The 22,078-nt window shown below is 40.5% G+C and overlaps 1 protein-coding gene and 1 pseudogene across 1 annotated transcript in view; both read right to left on the bottom strand.

Annotated features, from left to right (window-relative positions):
- The window catches only part of LOC138491456 (calcium-activated potassium channel subunit alpha-1-like), a 1,832,603-nt gene that overhangs the window by 1,215,494 nt on the left and 595,031 nt on the right, over positions 1 to 22,078 (bottom strand). The window contains exon 11 of the mRNA XM_069617974.1: positions 12,678 to 12,783. Within this exon, the coding sequence (XP_069474075.1) occupies positions 12,678 to 12,783 (106 nt within the window). The remainder of the gene's footprint in view (positions 1 to 12,677; positions 12,784 to 22,078) is intronic.
- On the bottom strand, positions 19,697 to 20,560 carry LOC138493179 (nucleophosmin-like; annotated as a pseudogene).

The raw sequence follows: 22,078 nt of genomic DNA, 5'->3' as shown, positions 1-22,078 counted from the left end.
AATACTGAATTGTTTTATTGTAAGAAAAAGGTGTGAAACTATCATTTTCTAATGACATGAGAAGTGCTTTAAAACACGGAACAACTATGTTTTAGGATTTATTTGAATATTTACATACATGAGTATTGAAAATAACGTTATTATTACTCAAAATATATATATATATATGTGTAGAAAAGAAATGAAATTTTAGAAATCAACATTTGCTTGAAAACATGTACGTAGATGTATATTTCTTTTTGTGTGTCTTAAGTGTTAACGTGTTAAAACTGAAATTAAACACATGCTCTACAAAGTAAACATAATCTTTAAATAGTATCCAATTTTGTTAACATATTTATTTTTGTGTATGTCATTTGTGATTTCCTCCGTGATGTCAAGAGTGATATAATCTGGGATGTCATCATTGTGGTCATAGACTGCACAACAGGGGGCGTAAAGTTAGGGTGTCTTTAGCTGAATTTCAGTGGTTTTGTTGCATTAAGTTCTCTCGTTAATGTCCCTGAAACTAAAGATGTTTCCCTGAATTTCAAAGGTTTTGTTATATCATAGGTTTTATTCTGTCCCACTGGCCATGGCCAGTGTATATTTTACAACATTAAAAGACCACTAGCAATGGCCTTCAGCCATGGCCAGTGGGCATGCTTTGGCCATACCCACTGTTTCTTGTAAAGCACTACCAGACCAGTAGCCATAGCCTTTGGCCAAGGCCAAAGAAAACATTAACAGGCCAATAACCATGGCCTTTGGCCATGGTCAGTGGCCACGATCTTCGTCTGTGTCCACTGTATATTTTAGAACACTACCATACCACTAGCCATGGCCAAAGGACATTGCCAGTGGCCAAGGCCTTCAGCCATGCCCACTGTAAATAGAGAACACTAGCAGACCACTAGCCATGGAATTCGTATTTTGTTTTACTTTTAAACACTACCAGGCCTTCACTGCAACCCACTGGTAATTTGGCCATAGCCAGTGGGCACAGCCTTTGGCTGTGGCCACAGCATATTTTAAAACAATTAGAGTCCACAGGTCATGGCCTTTAGCCATGCCCACTGTAAATCCCTGCCAATCGTCCGGGCCCATTCTTTACTTTAAAACACTACAGATTCACTGGCCATTGCTTTGGCCATGGGCAGTCATTTTCTGCCCCAAATCTAATGTATATGTCCCAATGACCAATATTTTATTTAATCACATTTTTTCCATAGCCTTGGTTATATCCCAGGTTATACCAGTGGTTATCAGGGAAAAATTGTGAAAAATAAATGCTTCCCTGCCCTCCCAGGCTCTCACCAAGTGCCTCCTCATTTCTGCCTGTCCCCTCAACTTCTCACCTCCCCTGCCCTCTCCCATTGCCCAACAACACTTGTTGTTTCTGTGACACAGTTTCAGTTGAAATGTTGGGTAGCCGCGGTTAAACCCCAGATTATAACCAAGATTATGTGAAAACTGTTTGAGCCTCGTGTTGCAAACTTGGTCCCTAGCCTCCCTCCAAATCCCAAATTTCACTTGGCGTCCTCTTGCTGCCCCCCACCCACCACCCACCAAAAAAACAAGATGACAGTGGTTTAATTTTTAAACACGCAGATACTCAATGTATACATGCAGATATAGCTATTTATTTTTGCAATGCGGCACTCCATTCTCCATAAAATAATACAAAACCGGATAGGATAATCCCAAATCACAAAGGGATTCTGAGTCAAAGCTTCATGCCCAAGTTGTTTCAAACCTGGACCAAATCAGTCCAACGGTTTTGGCCGTGTGGTCGAGGAAAAATCATCCTTTTTTGTCTTTGCGAAAATTAATGGGGGCAAAGCCGAAAGTGCCTTTTTTGTTTTCTTAAATAATTTTTATTTTTTAAAGGATCTTTCCCAAGCCAAACATTTCAGTCTTGAGAGAGGGGAGGTGCCAGATATACAAAATTGTCTTAAAAATGTTGGCCAAATCTGTCACATGAGTCAAAGTAATTAGTGATTCATTTTGTTTATTTCCTATGTAACTCTGACTCGCCTTAACGATAGGGCGGTGACACCCACCTATAATTCTCTCCAAAGTGGTTAATTCCCCTGCTGATCAAAAAGAAGATCTTAGGGAATTAGTACTGTGAGAAACCAAAGGGTTCTTTCTCTCAGGTGGCCAGGGCATGCCCGTCACCTTTGTATTCAGACGGTGTGGGCTGACTAGTGCAGGAGGATCACTTAGGTGAGGGATCTTCGTGGAGTGGGGGTTAGAAAACCAATGGGGAGACTTGGTATTCCTCCTTTCCCATGCCCATACAACATTCTATTACATAGGATTCTCTGATATCCCAACCCCCATTTTCTATACAAACACTGTGCCGATGAAGAGAAGGAGTGTGAGAAAAGAGGATAACCCTTACATATCCCATTGGACATGTCCCATTAATAAGGTCAGGCAAAGTCTGGCGCTTGACCTTAATCATATACATCGGATACTCATTAGCCCCCCGCCCCTCACACAGTTGAAATGCAGAACATGGAGACACACTCTGAGGAACATGAGAAGGAGCAGATTTTCTGGGGTGAAGGAAAACCCACTGGAGTAGGATGGCCTATCGAGGGACAAGAGTGAAGACCTGGGAAACCCTGAACATCCCTGCAGGAGGTCAATGCCGCTGGGAAACTGAGAGATATGCAGAGAACACCAAACCCAGACAAGAAGAAGACTGCATTGTGTTTCAAGGATGCCAGCAACCCTCCTGGGTTATCGGCAGAGTTGGGGAGGTGAGGCCATGCCTGTGGTATTAACCTTGACTCAAGAATCAAAGCAGCAGAGAACAGAAAAGAAAGCACACAACCAGTGAGTTTGCGAAAGACATGAAAGGCCGGTTTATGTCAAGAAAAGATTGAAGCTGCAACAGTGTATCTCACAATTGAAGGTTGCACGCGTGATGATGAGATGTGAAAGAAAGCAAACCTGTAGTGAACTTTACAGTCAGCAGCAACTGTGAAGCCAGTGACAGAGAGTAGCGGAGTGGTCTGGTGAAAGGAAAGAGCCCATTCCAGAGTCTCTGCAAAATGTTTGCTGTTTGTTATAATGCAACAAATTGAATGAACTTTGAAATACCAATAGTCAAGATAAACCCTGATGAAAGGGGATGTTAAACGATTATTGCTTTAAGAGAAAGACTTCTTTGAACTATTATGATTGTGTTGTGGAATTACACAGAACAAGAGACACTGGGGCAAATATCATAAGGAAGAGCTGAAGTGGATTTCGAAGTGGTCCTGCGGAGGTTTGTGGAAAAGCCTTGCAAATTCAAAAGTCTTTGACATCAGTGAAAGGTCTGAGCCCGATAGAGGGATACCTAGAACATAAAATAGGTTAGGGGAAGGGAACCCCCTAACGAATGTGAATAAAGCTTGGGGAAGGGAACCCCTGCAAGTGCTGCAAATGTGAAGTCTGAGCCCGGCTGAGGGAGTTCTATGTTGAATCAGGTGCTTTTGTTGAATGTGAATAAAGCTTGGGGAATGAAGCCTCTGCAAGTGCTGTGATTGTGAGGTCCGATCCTGGCTGAGGGAAATCTTTGTTGAATCAGGTACATTTCTTGAGAGTTCCGAGCCCGACAGAGGGAGACCTTCATGAACTATTGATGCCTTGAGAGGTCCAAGCCTGACAGAGGAAGACTTACATGAATTTTGTTGAATCGTGAAATAACCTTTTTGTGAACTTAAGTGACTTTAACATGGAAGGCCAAGCGGGCCTCGACCCACTTTATGAACTGCCTTTTTTCATAACCTGAGCCAGAGTGTGTCATGCTGTCTACAGGGCCCACATTACTCCGTGCTGTCCAACGTGGGGAGGAGAGCTGACTCAGCCATCCTGATCCTTTATTTTATAACACTGACTTTCCGTTGCATACATATGTCCCTTGATACACTTTCTGTATAAGGGCAGGTATTCACTTTTCTTTTAGTATAGGTCATTTTGATTTGACATAGACTGACTAGGACTGTGTTTTATGTATTTGTGATGGTAGAAACCACCCCCATCATAGCTATATGACAACGTAGTAGTTTTTCCAAACCCCAAGAATTTAATAAAGGTTTTGAAACTTGTACCTCTGTGTCAGTGCCATACTTGTGATACTATGACTCCCTTACAGTACCCAACCACCAACTCTGTGAAACAAAAAAAACTTGACCTCAAGGCCCCCATCGCCGGACGATTGTACATATTGTATCAGAACTAAAAGAACAGAAGTTAGACCTAAGGACTGCCATTTTGCTTGTTACCATTTTTTTATTTTTGCTTACAAACATCTCAAATACAGAAAAAGAGAGGAATCAAAATTATTAAAAATGAAATCATTAAATTAGTCTGAGGATCTTGTCATCAGTTTGGAAAATGCTCTTAGTCTTGTAACGATGAATTATTTCACTTTGGCCTCTTGGTAACGATGAATGCTTTGAAATTTGCCCATGGAAACAATCAGAGAAAGCTTTTTCTCTTTTCTCAAATCTAATTACAAATGTTTGCATGTACCACACCAACCAGAATCATATGCCCACTTCTCAAAATATCCCCCTCCTTTTAAATCCCACTTTACAGGAGCTACCTCGAGTTGAGGGGGGCGTGTTCTCTAGAATGGTTCGGATGAAAACAAGCAGGCTATATCCTAGTGTGGATGCAAACACACCATCCAAAACTCGGATTTCGATAGCAGTGTGTGACAGGGTCAGTTAACCTCTTTACAACTGTAGTGGATCAGACATGGAAAACAGCAGTCCCAATAAATGGTGCATCCACATGCATATTCATTACTTTTTATTGGGCTTTATTGAAAAATAAAAATCACACATTGATATGATACATATAATTAGTAACATTTGAACAACATGTTTCCTAACAGAACAACTTTAACGTTGAGGACTGCATTAGCCGAGCCCAAAATACCCACTATTATTGCAGGAATTATACAGATAGGCTGATTTCCTCACACATCAGCCGGTCAGGAGTTACTGTATGTGCATTTCTCATAATGCACATACAGGGAGAGGGAGATGCAGGAAGAGGGTGACATGGAAAGGTAGAGAGGCAATAGGTAAGGAGTGTGTTGCGGGATAGGGAGGGTTGGGTTTCATAAGGGTAGGGCACAGCATGGGGGATAGGGAGGAGGGCAAGGTCTTGAAGGAACAAGTTCATGGGGCTTAACAGGAGATCAAGGTCTGTGGGACTGGCCCCCGCACTACAGAATGGACTGAGTTCAGAGGGTACGGGGGTGAGAGGGTGATGGGTCAGATCAGCAAGGCTGTCCACAGCAGATCAGAAAAATCATGGGGGTGTGCGGGGGCATGGTTAAATATTGCCTGCAGTGTCAAAATGGAACTCAGCAAACCATTACTTGGCCATATTGGACTGCGGGCAATTTTCATAGAACCTGAGATCCAGGTATCCTGCAAACACATCACTGCCTTTCCTAACCACACAATATATTCTCCTTACTTCAGGTGGGTCACATCACTAAAAGTTAGCATTAACTGCCCAGTTACCACCACGACCCACATGACATCAGTGGTGTCCTTAAAGCAAGGCTGAGGCTATATTCAATGCCTGATATCATGTTATCCCTCTGTGGGGCATAGCTTTTTTTGAACAGGGTCTCACTTTGCAGCCACACAGACATATGAGCTATGTAATTTCTGTAACAACCAAAGGTTCTTGCTTATCTGCCACTTAATATGGCAATGGTCATGACTGCAGTGCTGTTCTTTTGAAGGCAAACTGTGCCTATATAACAAAAACAGAAAATATTCATTCCTCACCGGCAGTAGCCATTGCTCAACTACTTGACACTGAATAGACTTGATGTGAAGGGTATCTCAACAACAACCACACTACAATTTCTATTTCAAACTCCTTGATGTTAACCCTTTGCTATCACTAGGCTTTACATAGTTTTCCTCAACTTCAAGCTTCAACCTGAGGCTGAAGACAAGAGGCTGTCAGGTCTGGCGTTAGGGACCCATAAAGGTTTCACATGAGGCAAAGGGAAGGGGTGTCAGGTTTTCTTAACCAGGCTGACAAAGCAGAGTGCCCATCGATTTATAGGGGGATAGCATTAACCTGAGCACGGATTTATTATAAACCTATGAGTAAATAGAGTTATACCGGACAAATATACATTGCAAGAGACAACCCATCTCTTACCATAGCCACCCTCTGCCTGTGTGGTTGCAGTGACTGCAGCTGGTAGGGAGGACATAGATACACATTACGCACACATGGAATGCCTGTCTGCATGCACTGTAACCTAGTCTGAGAAGCTTCTTCGGGGGCATCGTATGCAGCAGGATGCAAGCGGAGCAGGATCCAAGAAGAATATAACTAATACGAGGAAAGAGTGAGCATGGTGGCTTTGCAGCCCATTGTTTTGTCCCAACTTTTTTCTTTTTTTGATCAAAGGCCTAATCCTTTTTCCCGCGTTCCCATTTATTATCTTTTCAGTATTTCTTTCAAATAGCAGGCTGAAGGGTCAAGCTGCCTTTCTAGGCAACCTCCGTGCATTCTCTGGATTAGCCAGAGAGATAGGAACAGCAGCCCCAACTTTGAAAGAACCATGAGCAATTCCTGCAAGAATAGGCCCAGACCTGACTGACATAGTTTGAACAGCATGATGAGCAATTCATACAAGAATGAGTTGATGGTTGAGAGCCTGTGCACGTGTCTTTCATTGGCTTGCCTTTCAATGGGGAAAGCAGGACACAGTGATGTGGGACGATGACACTGACTGCTCAGGAGCTTAAGACATGTGCCTGATATACAGCCTGCACCCACCAGAAAAAGACAAGTGGATATGCAGGGTCATGACATGGATTCGCGCAGGCAGAGGAGATGGACATTTTGGAGGTGTAGAAAGATTGCCTGTTATGACACCGTGCCCCGCACTGAGAGTCATACGCACAAAACATTTCAGACCACTTTTTTCAGACGTTGAAATGTCTGATTCTGATGGCTGATGGAAGTCTTTAATGACAGGACAAAGAACCAAGCACATAATTGCAGTAATCAAGTTTTTGGTCGAAGTCCTTCGAGAGATTGGAAGTGCAAAACTATCTTAACTGGATTTTTTCTCTTTGGTTTTTTTCTTGTTTTCTGTTATCTTTTTTTTCTACTTTTCTTTTACGAAAATGTTGTTTGTTGCAAAAAAAAAGTTCCTTCAATGTTAATGCAAATGAAAACATTAAAAGAAAATGCATCATAGAACATATTTAATAAGATGCAAGCAGGCTCACACAGGCCCTTCATTATCTTTTCACAATAAGGAAACCCAAAAGGACCCGTGCTTCTCAGACACATCCCCCTGCACAGGTGTCTTACCCAGAACAACCCCTGATGGAAACACACACACACACACACACACCACTCTCATGCTCACAAACACTCCATCTCTGTCTCTCACACACCCTCACATTCAACACCCACAACACATACAGGTTGACCACACAGACACAGACACTCGTCACCAAAAGTATAGACCATAGGAACTTCATGCAAAACAATTGCACACTCCACATCTTATTTTGATAAGGGAGTAACACCAATACATATACGCACACGCACACACACAAACACTCACAGAAATTGTACACACACAGACAACTAAACATAAAAACAGCACCACTAATACACAAAGACCACAAACACACAAACCGCAAACATCCTTGACAAACAGCTATAAATGTAAGTAAATATCCCTACCCCCATTCACTCAGGCAGAACCAGCAATACTGGCAGTGTCCATCGTCAAGATCAGTGGAAAAAGGCCCCAATCTGCACGCAATTTTGCTTCATTTTACCCCCTACTTGATCATCAAAGGGCCCCTTATCTGCACATGTTATCATACCCACATAGAGCATTGCATTTCCCACAGGCATCAAATTCAACCTTTGCCTTCGCAATTGAGCAATACATTACTGCAACCATGGTGAGCCACTAACTATAGGTCCATTTCGCTAACAGGTGCAAACTCCAAGGAATAAGGGGAAATCCTCCTAACGAGACTGGAGGCATGCATACAACAGAAGGCAGCCCTTTCCGATTTAAACACACGTGTTAGACCATGTATTAGTCTACCCAATCAAGTTTTAAGGCCAATCCTCTTTTGAGATACATATTTGAAGCTTAGAAAGCAAAAGCTATTTCTGATCTTTATAGATGTGCACTCTGCGTTTGATTCAATACCTAGAGAACTACTATGGCAGTATTTATTGAGTTGAGCATCCTAATGAAGCTTCTAGTGGTAATACATAGTTTATGTACAGACACATATGCACTTGGGTAACAGGGTGCATCTTACAAAGCCCTTCCATGTCTTTAGAAGAGTAAGACAAGGATGTATAATAGCTCCCACTGTCTTTAGTTTGTATGTAATTAAATTGCCACAGAAATTGAAAATGTTAATATGGATTATTGGGAGGGAATAAAATAGGAAGTCTACTATATATCAATGATACTGTATTGATAAGCAAGGCGGGGATGGGTATTGAAAACGCGTTAAATACTTTTTCATCTCTTTCATCACAAATGCGTTTGGAAATGAATCTATCCAAGACTAAATTATTAAGCTGGTCTAATACTAATGGACATTGTTTCCCCACAATTTCTCTTGGCAAAGCTATATTTGAGAGGGTAGATTTCTGTGGTTACTTAGGTATCGGAAAATATGTTAGAGGATGGTGGGAGCTGTTCAATGCTTTTTGAAACATTATAGAGGTAATGCAAATTCAAAATCCTTAGAAATACTGAGGGTGTGTGCTAATTCATCGGCACTATGTAGTCTTGATATTTGGGGGTACTCAGATCTCATGCTTTTGAAGCAGAGAGAAATGGGCACCCTAAAGAGGATTGTTATGCTGTCAAATAGCACCCTGTAGCTATCTCTTTGATTAAAATTAGGGATTAATGGCGTAGCGTAAGAGGCTAAACTAAAACCCCTTCTGTTTTTACATGATATTACGACAGCCATTTCTATATTTGCTTACAGACTAACATTAGAGGAGGTACTTGCTTATAGCGTGTGAAGAAACTACTTTGGGTCTATTATGTTTCTGAGTTAAGTGCCAATCTGGGCTTAGATCTGATGGGCTCATCCACAAACGGAGGGAACATAGTCCGTAAAGTTGTCATAGCAGAGAAATAGAAAGATTAGTATTGTTTAACAAAGTTGTCTAAGATAAGCATTAATGGTAAGGTGGCAAATTACTATTGCATTTAAATTGCAACTTGGTCCTGAAAGGTATCTCAATTTTAGCAGAAATTGGGTGTCCTACCGTTGGCAACTGTCATACGAAACTGGTGTGTTGGGAACACAGATATGGTGTGTCAAACTGAGAGAGGATTATTCTCATTTCTTTATATTTTGTCCTCTTTATGATACATTAAGACGAAGATGGATTTTCCCAATATATGGTAATCAAAATATTGTGATAATTAAGCAAGCCATCCTAATATTTATGTGTACTCAGAATGACTCAGAGATATGGGCCCAGAGACAATTTATGAAATAAGCTTGGCGATTAAGAAGAAAATATATGGGCATTTAGAATAATAGTTAATTTAATTTTGCATGAAGTGGTTTGTCTTTTAATATTTAATGTTAATTGTGGTCTTATGATAGTGATTTTGTATGTGTAATATTGTGTTGGACTGTATGTATAAATGTGGATTTTATGGTCTTTAATACCAAAATATATTTAGAATCAGGCACCATCCCTGGATTAAGCCTTCTTCTGTTGGTGCTACCAATATATGTCAAACATGTTTTGCTTCATTTTAACTGTTTCACCAAGCAACAAAAAAAGCAACGCAAATATAAATGTCAACATAACGGTACTTATATATCACATAAAGCCACTATGTCTATGAGACCGCTCCGACAGTACACCTATCATACTTCACCTTCTGCCAAATATGATTCCTCCCAGGACTCTTGTGTTATTGATATCATACCAAAATGTTGAATCCCATCACTGCGAGACCACAAATGTTGAGTTTAAAAAGCAAATAATGTGTACACTTTTAGTTGCAAATATAGGGTAGGGCTATAATTAGGAATGGATGTTAAGGGTGTGGGGCTCTTGTGGGTCTGCCCCCCGCATTTTAATGCGAAGAAAGTGTACAAAATCGAATGCAAAAAATCATCAATTTCAGCATTCACAGTATTTATTTCACAGTAATCACATAGATTACACATATTTTCATCCACTTCTCCTGCTCTCATTTTGGAACTGCTTTGACTTCTCTGTCCAGAATGGTTTATAGTGAAAGGGTTGAATACATTGTTTCGAAATGCAATAGTTTCGAAACAAAAGGACCGGAAAAAAAAATTTGAATGCATGTTTATTTTTTGTAATTTCTTTTTGGGGGGGTGTCCCCAAACCCCTGTTTTTTTGGGGAAACCCAGTATTTTTTCCTATATGAAAGCCAAAAAAAAAATAAATTTAAAAAAAGGCATTGAATTTTTTTATTTGATTCTTTTGCTTTGAAACTATTGCATTTCAAAACAATGTCTTTCAAACTTTGACTGGACACCATCCAGAATTGCAGTGCACTTCATCTCTCACATTTCCTCCACACCCCCTTTCTTGTTTGGTGCCCATTTTGTGGTCCCATATATATGACATCCCAGAGCCACTTTTTTAAATAGGTAGCAGTGGGTAATCTTCAGTTGCTACCCTACAATTTAGTATCGTGCCACATGACCCAAACAAATAAAGGTTTGATGGATATGTGATTAAGTAGCAAATTTGCAAACAAGGTCACAAACTCTCATGGGCATATTGTGGCAGACCTTTCCACCACCATTTTTCAATTGAGTTTGCTCTGTGTCGTAACTGTTCTGGAGTTATAGTACTTAAATATTCACTAGTACAAGCTACACAATGTATATGTTTTTAAGATCAGTAGTCAGTGACCAAACATTTTCTCAAAACCCACAATATAAGCAACACATTTTGCATATTATTTCTTTACAATGGCAGGCCGATTTGATTTTTCTTTCAGATTGTTTTAATACATGCATCCCTTTTCTATCTAACTGGGTTGGGTTGCTCCTTTTTTACTTCATTATCTTGGGCGTACTTGTGGATATCCCTCCGTCAACTAAAATATTCATGTTGTGCAACTAAGTTAAGGTACCTGCATAATAACAGCTCCCTTTAGCTCCAAAATTACATATGGCTCTTTTACGAGCTTAGCATACACAGAGGCGTCCGAGGAAAAAGACTCCAAGGAACCCTCAGATTAGAAACACCCTTACGCATCATCAAATAATGCATGAGATCCACCTGTGCATGTTTAGCATACCACTTGTGTAACTCAATACCACTCTATCACAATAGTATCCTTCAGCAAATACTTGAAAACCTGACTCTACCACCTTTTTTATCAGCACATTATTCTTCTATCAGAAAGTCAACACTGGTGTCCTATATATCATTCTTACTTCTGTCCATGTCTTCTATTGTTCCGTCAAGTACTTACATCTGACCCCTCACCCTACCCTCTTTCGAAATGTCTGCTCACTGCTATGTATCCTATTCAAAAAGCATTGTGTAAATGTTATATTAATTGAAAAGAAAATATCCCTAACCCATATTATGTTTGCCATGAAAGCACTGTGGCATAACGTGAGGGTGTTCAGGCTGCTGAATAGCACCAATACCAATGAACTTTTATGTATAACTTTTTTCACGGAGTTTGAACTTTTATGTATAACTTTTTTCACTGTGTTTGAAGTTTGGGTCTATATGTTTTTTCATGAATATTTTGAATAAATGAACTTTAGAAATGTTTGAAATACAATTGCATACAGTCTATTTTTTAAGGACTGATGGTGCCGGAAAATCAGTGGTCCTGTAGTTTGGTTGATGAGATAAGTGTAAAAAATTAACTCTTTCTCCTTTTTTATAAATACATAGCACCAATAAAGGACAGACAAAAATAAATAGGTGTATGAATAGATAAGATATTCACTGGGATTCTGTACACTGACGTAAATGCCACAGTAAGAACAGGACTAAAACGGTAAATGTGTAAATCTATTGACTTCACATGTTCAATCAAATCTCCATATGTCATCATGTCGTGCAGCCTTCAGATAAAGGCATACATGTAATGCAAAGGTCAATTAACTAACAGGAGAAATCCAATCGTTGACAGGTCTATTTCATCCCTTATCACATGACAAATATCAGCTACTACTATATTTGATCACAAATCCAAAAGGAGATTCTAAATCATTTTTGAACTGGGATGCCCAATTCAGGGGATATTAATATATATTTTATCTGAGAGTCCATATTAGTCTCGAGAGGATAGCCTAGGGGCAATGTGATCTGTGATCGCCTTGGAAGCAAGATGACACAGAGCAACACAGGTTCGATCCCTGGGTCCGTTCTTAGAAACCTCTGGGTATTAAGCACGTTATAAATAACCTATCATATCAAAATAGTTACCATATTCATACCATACTATATTGCAAGTATTCACTAATTTTACCCTAGGAGAAATGTACCATCTGTGTGTTATCGCCATATCTAACTTATATGCACAATGTAAGCCTTAGACTAGGAAGTAGTAACCCATTATCATGTCCTCTTCCCATGTTACATTGAAAACAAACAACATACATTCTTCTTATTCTTACCTGAACTCTGATCAGATCTTTATAATTCAGAACAGTTCCATAGAAGAATGTAGCATAGATGTTATTCAATTTAAAGGCACCTTCTAACTCCAAACTGGGGACAATCCTAAGGAAGGGCAAAGATAAACAATGGTGGCTGGTCCATCAGAAGTGCAGATTAATATAGGAGTCTATGCACCTTATATTAATAGACTGTCAAAGTTACATTTCTGCAAAAATGACACAAAGTCAAAGTTGTGACGACCTTTATTTGACTATCTGAAAAAGTTATGCTCCTACAAAAGGCTGGAAAGAACTTGGACGCATTAATGACGCTCTTGTATACTAACATTTTCATAGATAACCTCGAGAAAGAACACTTATAACAACAATTGCAGAAACCACTGACATACCTGTGATACCTTTGAGACATGTCTTTTATTTGCACTGAAGGAGAAGATTCCCAAGAACCCAAATGAATGACTCAGTGGGACACACCAGTCCATTAACATGCACAGGTCTGTGGGAAATGATCCCTGTACTGCCCACAAAAGAGGCCACACAGGAAATGAGCTGACAGAATCCCACCAAAGGAATAGTAGAGCACAGAGTGATCAAAATGCTGCAAGATGACTGAAGAGGGGTTGGCTTAGGAAAAGCAAGCAGGGTAGTGGTTTCTGTTGGGCGTGTGGGGACATGGAGGGGAGCAACGAGTACACATCATACCTGGCAAACACAGGTGGGCAGCCACGGCTGGGGGAAGGGGGCATGGTCAGGGGGCGGGCATTCTGCCTAATTACAGCCTGGTTGAGGCTGCTCCAGTGCAGCCAAAAAGTCCCTTTTTTTAGGAGTGCCCTTAAAGGGGTGACCTTTATACAGAGAACCTGCATTACGTTCAACATAGAATTCTCCAAAGCCAACATGCACTTTCTGGATGCCACTATTTCTGTTTGATGAAAAGGGCATGTGGAAATAGCAACGTACAATGATACATTGACATGTTTCCATTTGAGTCACAAAAAAAATTTATTATATAATGCCAGTCCATCCGGTATCAATGTATATTTTCCAAAAGCAAGATAAGGGATCATCAACTTGTCACACTCAGTCTGCCTACAAAAGGGCCACTCACTCTGAGAAATTGACAGACAATTTGATTGTACATTGAAAACACTGGAAGACAATATGTTAAAAATAATGAGACTGTGAAAATAGAGTACCAATACCACTTTTGATCACTTAACATCCAGCCCTAAAAATACTACTGAATTGTCTGGTTAAGAAATTGAAAACAAATTCTGCAGGGATAATGAACTTTGAGATATTTTCAAGGAAACCACCATCATTTTATGCAAGCCGGAGAAAAGTCTAGCACCATCTTTGAAAAGAATCACATTTCCAACAGATTAAGAACAAATATAACCCAAATCTACCCTACAATGTAAGCAAGTGTGAAAATGACCAATTTATCTGCACCATTTAAGCAGTAAAACCTCCACAGAGCCAAACAATTCAGATCCAATCGCACATCGCCCAATGTTCTATGTTTCATCAAATGCAAGAATTGGCAGCAAATAAATGTAAAGTATGTTGTTGAGACTTGCCAAGAACTACTGATAAAAATGAGCCAATGAAGGCATACCATCGCAAACCACAAAACAGAGATGCTAGTGAGTAAACACTTCACACAAGATGGGCACATTCTAAAGGATTTGTCTGGGATGGATTTGAAAGTTGGCCTATCTAACTCAAGACAAGGAACAACATGAAAGCTCACAAACCTGGAGATGCTCACTCTAAAATGTTGAATCTGAACATAAATATAAAAATGTTGACAAACTGTGGTAAACTATGCACCCTTGTCTAGGTCTATCAATAGAACCACATGAACAACAACAGGGTAAAACCTAAAACCAGGATATGAGTTTGGCCGGCTAGTGCCACCCTCGCCAACTACTGTGGTACTTGTATATTCAGAACCTTAATGAGTGAGGACAAAACACAGATAGAAAAACAAAGAGACGTAAAGTAATCAAACTTGTCAATATTGACCATTCAGTATTCCCTGTCCTCGTCTGATATTCTTTAAATTAAATTAAATTGTGACTCTGTATTCAATCATCATTTCGAAAAAAGCATGTATTTACCTGTTACATTTGTTCCTAAATCCTGATATATTTCTTTAACATTAAATATTTATTTGAATCCTGAATCACCTACATTTGTACCATATTTGGGATCCATCAAACTTCCTGAACTTTTAGAGATTCAGGTTGATGAGTTTGTAAAGGAAGAGTCGATTGCCAATCTATAGGGAAGCTGCTGCTGGATCCCTTCAGCAGTTTCTGGGAATCTTTCAGAGAGGGAGGAAGGTGGTGTGAAATGGTCTATTTTTCTGTTTGAGAGCTGGAACATTTCAAATAATTTTCTATATGGCACTTTGTGGGCTTTGGTCCTCTTCACAAGTTTGGTGGTATCTCAGCAGATTTAGCACCAAGATGCCTCCAAATGGAATTACCGTTACCACCACTTGGTCTGATGGAACTACCACTGGATTACAAGTGCTGGTAGGTGGTGTTAGTCCTCATTAATTTGAGTCCATTGGACTGCATGGGGATTTTGGCAGAATTGCCGCAGAAGTAGTTCCACGGGTGGTAATTCTGTCGATTTCACGTTTTTTGGCAGTAAGATTGCAGATTTACCTCCAGATTTTAGCTGGAGTTAAATGCTCCTCCTCTCAGCAAAATGCGTAGTTGTGTGGTGCAGTAATGGAATTACTGCTGAATTACTGGCCATTTTTACCACACTGCCCAACTTGTAATGAGGCCATTTGTCCATACTAGTCTACTAAGTCCCCAGTAGTGTCAACAACACCTCTCACTTCATGCGTTTTCCTCTGTTTCTTTCACCCACCCTCTTTCTCTCTCTCTTTCTCTCTCTTGGTCTCTTCCTGCACACTTTTGCTCCCTCGCGGTTGCCTTGATTGGCTGTGTGTTTGTTGAAAATCAGGTTTCTGGAGACAGCAGGTAATATTTGACGCAAGTTCCTTTATTTAGGTATTCAGGTAACATCAGTTAGAAACAGAGCAGGACAGGACTGGAGTAGAGCCTACTGGCTCCCACCACCAGGCTACATGGTTCCAACTGCCTGGGCTGTAAATCCTACACTCAAACCACAACACGCCAACACTCCAGGCACTCAGACAACATTGTCACCATGACATCACTAAGTGCATCCAGGCAAGAGGACACAACATAATACAGATGCAACTGAAGTCTTCTTGTACACACGGTGAGCAGAATTTGTGCTGGGTAAGTTTGTTTGAATGGGTGTACTCACACACAACATTGTTTTGATTGAAGATAATATTTGTGGGTTGTGGAATAATTATTGGAGCTGGTGAGCATTTATTGGATAGCTTTATGGATATATGGTGCAAAACACCAACTGCATAAACACACTGTGAGAAGAAGGCTGAAGTATTTTAACAGGTGCACTCACAAGCAAATCAAGCAGTTTAATTATTTGGGGGTGGAGAACATGTTGGAGGTGCTGGAAAAACGGTTAGAGGCATGGTGGGAAATTAGTTTCAGGTTAATTGGCTGTGTGATGCAGCACAATACCCTCTTGAATATACTTCGAGCAGTGCACCAGAGGAGGAATATGAATTGGGCCAACTTGTTTTGACAGGTGAACTTACACAGAAAACAAGCCGTACAATTGTTCAAAGACGCACACTTGTTGAAATAGTTTGGGGGAAGAACATGTTTTGGCGTTCAGAAAATATGTTGGAGGTTGTGAACAATGAGTAGGGGGTTGTGTGGCACAACACACCAACATGTAGGAGTATTTGCTTGATTCTCTGACTTTATTTTGTTTTATTATATTTCATTCGGCCTCAGCTAAGACATTTCTAGACATGTGTGCCTCGTTACAAGGTTGTCAGTAACAGTGCTAACAGTAACGGTGCTTCTGTTAAAAGCATGCCTGCAGAGGCCAGTGCTCCTGGCAGGTCAGACCTGTCGGGATACTGGCCCCTGCAGGCATTCTCGTAGTCTGGCGGTCCAGAAAGGGTGTGGGTATATTGCTACCGGCACCCTTACGTTCGGACAGCCAGTCTTGTTATAAGGCCCATTGAGTCAAGTATGGTGGTGTGGGAAAATATTTGCTATAAAGGAATTAGCACCACTTCTCACACACTGCCAGACTACGATTATGGCCCTGGCATGGGGGATTTACCTACAGCAACATGCTGAAACACATGTATGGGGTTGCTGTTGGTACTGTTGTTCAAAGGAGGTTTGACTAGCGTTTCGGTGCTGGACTGCCCGGGTGGGCGGGACAAAGAATGATATGTAAATGGATATTCCTCCTTTGTGAAAAGTACAGTGAGCTCAAAGCAATGGCTGCGGACTCTCAAAGTGAGTAGAAACCACAGAACAGGTTATCATGCCATGTTCTTTCTAGAGAGGGGTGCCTGCTACCTTTTTTGTATTTTTGTAAGGAACTTGGGGTTGGTCACCCTAAGTTACCTGGGGGAACCCAGAAGTGGACCCCTTGATCACTGTGCTCATAGAGGCACAACTCCACTTCACTGATGAGGACCAAAAAGGCTGAAACACATGTATGGGGTTGCTGTTGGTAATCTTGTTCAAAGGAGGTTTGCCTGGCATTTCGGTGCTGGACTGCCCTTGTGGGTGGGACAAAAACTGATATGCAAATGTATATCCTACCTTTGTGAAAAGTTCAGTGAGCAAAAAGCGATGGCTTTGGACTCCCAAAGTGGTTAAAATCCACTGAACTGGTTATCATACCATGTTCTTTCTAGAGAGGGTTGCCTGCTACCTTTATTGTGTAGTAGGGATAGAATTGCATAGGCCATACAAAAAAGTAACATAGCCATCAATCTTTGCATAGTTTCCACTTTTCTTTTTTGGCTTCAAATCCTCCTCTGTGATTTCATGTTCCAAGAAAATGCCCCTTTTACGTCACCATCGGGCCTCCTGCAATGATATTTTTGCCCCAGCCCTTTGTAACTGAATGAAGCCCTCGTATTTCATTGAGTTGACTTCACGCTTGATCGTAATATCATCTACATTGACTATGATTCTTCGTTTCACCACATCTGACATTGCTTTACTCAGAAACATTCCAAATTCTCTCCTGCTATTAATATAACTGAATGGGAGCCTTTCCGTTTCATATTATTTTCTTTGGAGTGTAAATGAGAGCAAACTTTGTAATTTTGTTTCAAAAGAGATGTACCAGTATCCAGCCGTTAAGTCTAAGGTGGTGATATACTTTCTGGGCATCCAAAGATTAAGCACATCCTTATCTCCTCTTAACCCATATCAGAATAAACATCGGCCAGTAATAATGCTTAACTTAATAGAGGAAAGACGTAATATGGGCTTTGTCCCTGCTAGAAAGTGATTTCATATGGTGTTGTATGAGCTGTGTATGCGAACGACGAAGCAATGGCTAGCTATAATAGGTCACACCAATAATGTTAATGGCACAATTAAATGTCTGAAGTTGTTTAGATTATTTGTCAATAGTGTATTTTACATACTGTTTTACAAGTACCTTCATTGATTTAATCACAATGAATCCGGATTGATTTCTTGCCTTGTACAATTTTCTGAATTACTATGTGGTGTTTCTTTTTTTGTTTTTTAAATCAGTGTGAAGAAATGAGGGCTTGCTGGGTATTTTCACTTAATCTTCCAGAACTGCATTTTTGGTGTTTTTACTTTTTTCAGGAATATGTCGATATATTCCCTCTACGTTGTGACCTTTGTTTGATTTACTCTGAAGAATAAGGTTTAGGTGAATATACATCTGAGCAGCCACTGTATTAATCCTCTGAATATATCTTCCTACTGTAACCACATTATTTGTTGTTTTTGTGATTTTCATGTAGCCTTGGCATTTAACCCCTTAAGTCCAGGCTATTATGCAAGTCTATGAAAAAAAGGATGCGCATACTCGTCTTATCTGGCATGATACATTAAGCTGCCCCTACCCGATTCAATATCTCACAGGTGAGAAGTGTTACTCACTAAGACAACCATACCACCCATATCCCAGGCAGACACCTCAGGCGATGGACACAATTTAAGCTGGACATGGCACAAGTAAAATCATTCTAAAGTTGAAGCATTATATGTTCATGCATTAGACACAAAGCAAATATGCACTCAGCATGATGAATCCGCACACTAGGTCAAATATAAATGTATACATCAAGAATACTAAAATGGCATCAATAAAGATATGAAGAATACTAACATAAGCAATGCATAAACTGAATGCAACATGAACAACACGCAAATATAGAAACGCAACAGTAATGGGCAGCTATATTTTCGAAAAAAAGCAGCCACAGCATGTTTTAAGTTATGGAAAGGACTCAAGACACGAGAATGTAAGATGCTTAAATCACAGAAATACAGATCCATGCAGAGCTCAGGCAGTATCTGGTAATTAGAGTCAAGGTTACTAAGATATTAGGGAGGGTCCAAACACAGAAGAAAAGGCACAAGATAATAGTAACCAGGACATAAGAATACTCCCCATCTAATTAAAGTTTGGAAGAGCACAACCGACCATTGTGAGCTAGGTGCAAGCAAATCATAAACCTATGAAGACAATCAAGAGTGTTAAAAGAAACCATAACACTCACATCAATATTAGCTAAGACGCAAATAAATGCAGGGTGAAATAATTCCAAATGAGGTCTCATCACACGTGACCTATAATTGAAGAACACTGTCCATTCATTATCAACAGATAACAATAGGACACCTGTATTAAAATATGTTTTATTTTAACCATTACAGATCTTACTACTAATCTGCCACCATATGTACATTCCCACAACATTCCAAAATGTGCAAAAGAGTAAACTTTTTAAGGAGCTGAACTGACATTTACTGTCCATGGCACAGAACACTGGACGTACATCAGATGGCAAGAGTCCTTCAGCATTTATAAAAGACTGACAAATAACAAACAAAAATAGTAGTTTCTAAAACTCGTTATTTGCCATCCTTCAGCATCTGCCTCCATTTCCACAGCTCGATGGTAAATTTTTGTGTCCTCTGACCTGAAGCAATTCTTAACATAGTTCATAAACTTTGACTCAACTTTTGGAAGCTCAACACCCTTTTCTCCACGTGCCAACATTTTTGCCTTTATTTCTACTGTCAGAGGTCCCTTGGGAGTTGTTGGAATCTGTGTTTTTTTCTCCAATGCATTTTTCTATGGCGTTTTTTGTTTAGTAACCGGAGTGGATGGTTTTGAAACTTTTCCATTCTGGCTCGATTCTTGTGCTTTAGTTTTCAAATTCTGGACAGATTTTTTCTACTGGGCTTTCTTCTTCATCATCATCATCGTCCTCATCATCATCATCTTCCTCATTCTCATCATCTTCCTCTTCATCATCTTCCTCCACTGCCAGCTTTGCTTTTTTCTGTGGAAGTTCAGTCAACTTCTGTGTTAGTATTATCATCTTCAACTTCCTCTTCAGACTCAAGATCTGCATCCAAAGCAACTAGATGTTGTCCACTGATGTATATATGTCCAGAACTAGATTTTAATCTCAAAGTAACTGGTGTTGCTATACCATTGGCTGTACAGACGACTTCAAGGATGCCAATATGATCTTGATTGGTTCTTCATCGTTGCTCATACCTTCAGCTTCAACTATGTTCAATTAGTCTTTGGCTCCACTACCTAAACTGACTGCTCTTAGAGACAATTGGTGTTCATTGTCATCATCATCTCCTCTGAACCAAAATTCTCTCTTGTCTGCTTTGAGTTCACAACCAAAAAGGAAGTTTTGTGGTCGCAGAGGTGCCATGTTCTCCATGTCCACACTGTCTTCCATCTTGTTTCTATAGCTGCAGAACGACTGAAAACCACTCAATTCAGAGACAAGCGCAAAAGCTTAAAAGCACCAATCGGACACCTGCCTCACTCCTCATGCACATATTCAGACACAAGATGCCATACAAGGCCAACAACAGAGGGATCACCATTCTCAAGGCCTAGGAATAAGGGATGGTATATTTTTAATTGATAGAAAAGCAGTCCATGGACCTCTCTCCTCCGACTCCTTTCTGGCTATGGTCTTGACGAACTGTCAGTTGTCCAAAGTTGGTCAGAAGAAAGCCAACCAATCAAGCAAAATCCCCAATGTTAGGATGCCCAGCATGTATTAGGCCAACCAATACCTTATTGTAGAGATAATGTCTTTTTCTGGTATCAATTTAGGGGGTTGTCTCAGGAGGAGCTATTAGTTCCACAATCAGAAGTTTATCCCTTACAGAAGGTACATGTAGTCAATCTTCTTAACAAATCCCTAGCCCCCATAGGTTTTGTATTAAGAGATTATATTGTGATGTCAGCAGTGGAGTATCATTAATAACAGAGAGGAGGTTGATGGGAGCCCCCTTTGAGAAAATTCATGTCTGGTCCCCACAGGATGCCTTGTAGGGCGAAGGGCAGCTGTTTGTTAGGGGAGACTCGATACCAAAGACTCTCAAAAGATCCTTGGATTATTATGTATGACATAGACCTGGATAAATGAGGGAAGGGGATTGTTCTGTATATTTGGGAAGTGTGATGAAGAGAAGAGATTGAAGAAGGCCCAGGAAAGATCATGTGGTACACTTCATTAGTGGGTAGTTATAAAGAGAAGGATAACCTCACCATGAGTTGAGAAGATGGCTGTTGTGTATTTGTTTGTGCAGTAGTTGATGGCACGGGACCCCTGTTGTATGACAGTTCAGGGTTTGTGAAAAATGGATTTTATGTGCAAATTGGTATGTATTGTGAAGGACGTGAAGTTGTGGTGTGAATTGAGGAGTGTGGTCCGGTGTAGGGGCAGTGAGTTGGGGCTGCTTGGAGTGAGTGGTAGTTGTGGTGTTCTTCAGAAGGTTTGGAGGGAACAGCGAGGTGGGCCTGCTGTGAGTGGGTGGTTTTTGTGGTGTTGCTCTGAAATATTGGGTGACACAGGAGGCATGGTTTCAGAAAGAGACTTAGGGCCTCATTACACGGAAGGCGGTAAGGGTAACGGTCATCGGTAATGGTACCGGTGACCGTTAACCCTTACCGCCTTACTACGAGGTCCCTTTGCGGGTAGGTACTTTAACGCCTGCTGTTTAGCAGGCGTTAAAAACCAACCCGCAAAGGGACCAGGGTGCTAATTACGGTGCCAGTATTTTACCGGCATGGACCAAGGTGCTAATAGCACATTGGTCCTCCGCCTACCGTGTAATGAGGCCCTTAGATTTATTAGGTGCAAAAGGAGTATTGCTGGGCATGGAGTGTGAATGGGAGGTAAAATGAGGGACAGCTAGAAATGAAATAACAGATTTGGTAAGTATTGGTAAGTTAAATTGTGACGTATCATCATG

Source organism: Ambystoma mexicanum, chromosome 10, assembly GCF_040938575.1.
Source record: "Ambystoma mexicanum isolate Mex_15411 chromosome 10, UKY_AmexF1_1, whole genome shotgun sequence".
NCBI classification, from domain to species: Eukaryota; Metazoa; Chordata; class Amphibia; order Caudata; family Ambystomatidae; genus Ambystoma; species Ambystoma mexicanum.
This window is presented reverse-complemented; position numbering and strand designations above follow the sequence as displayed.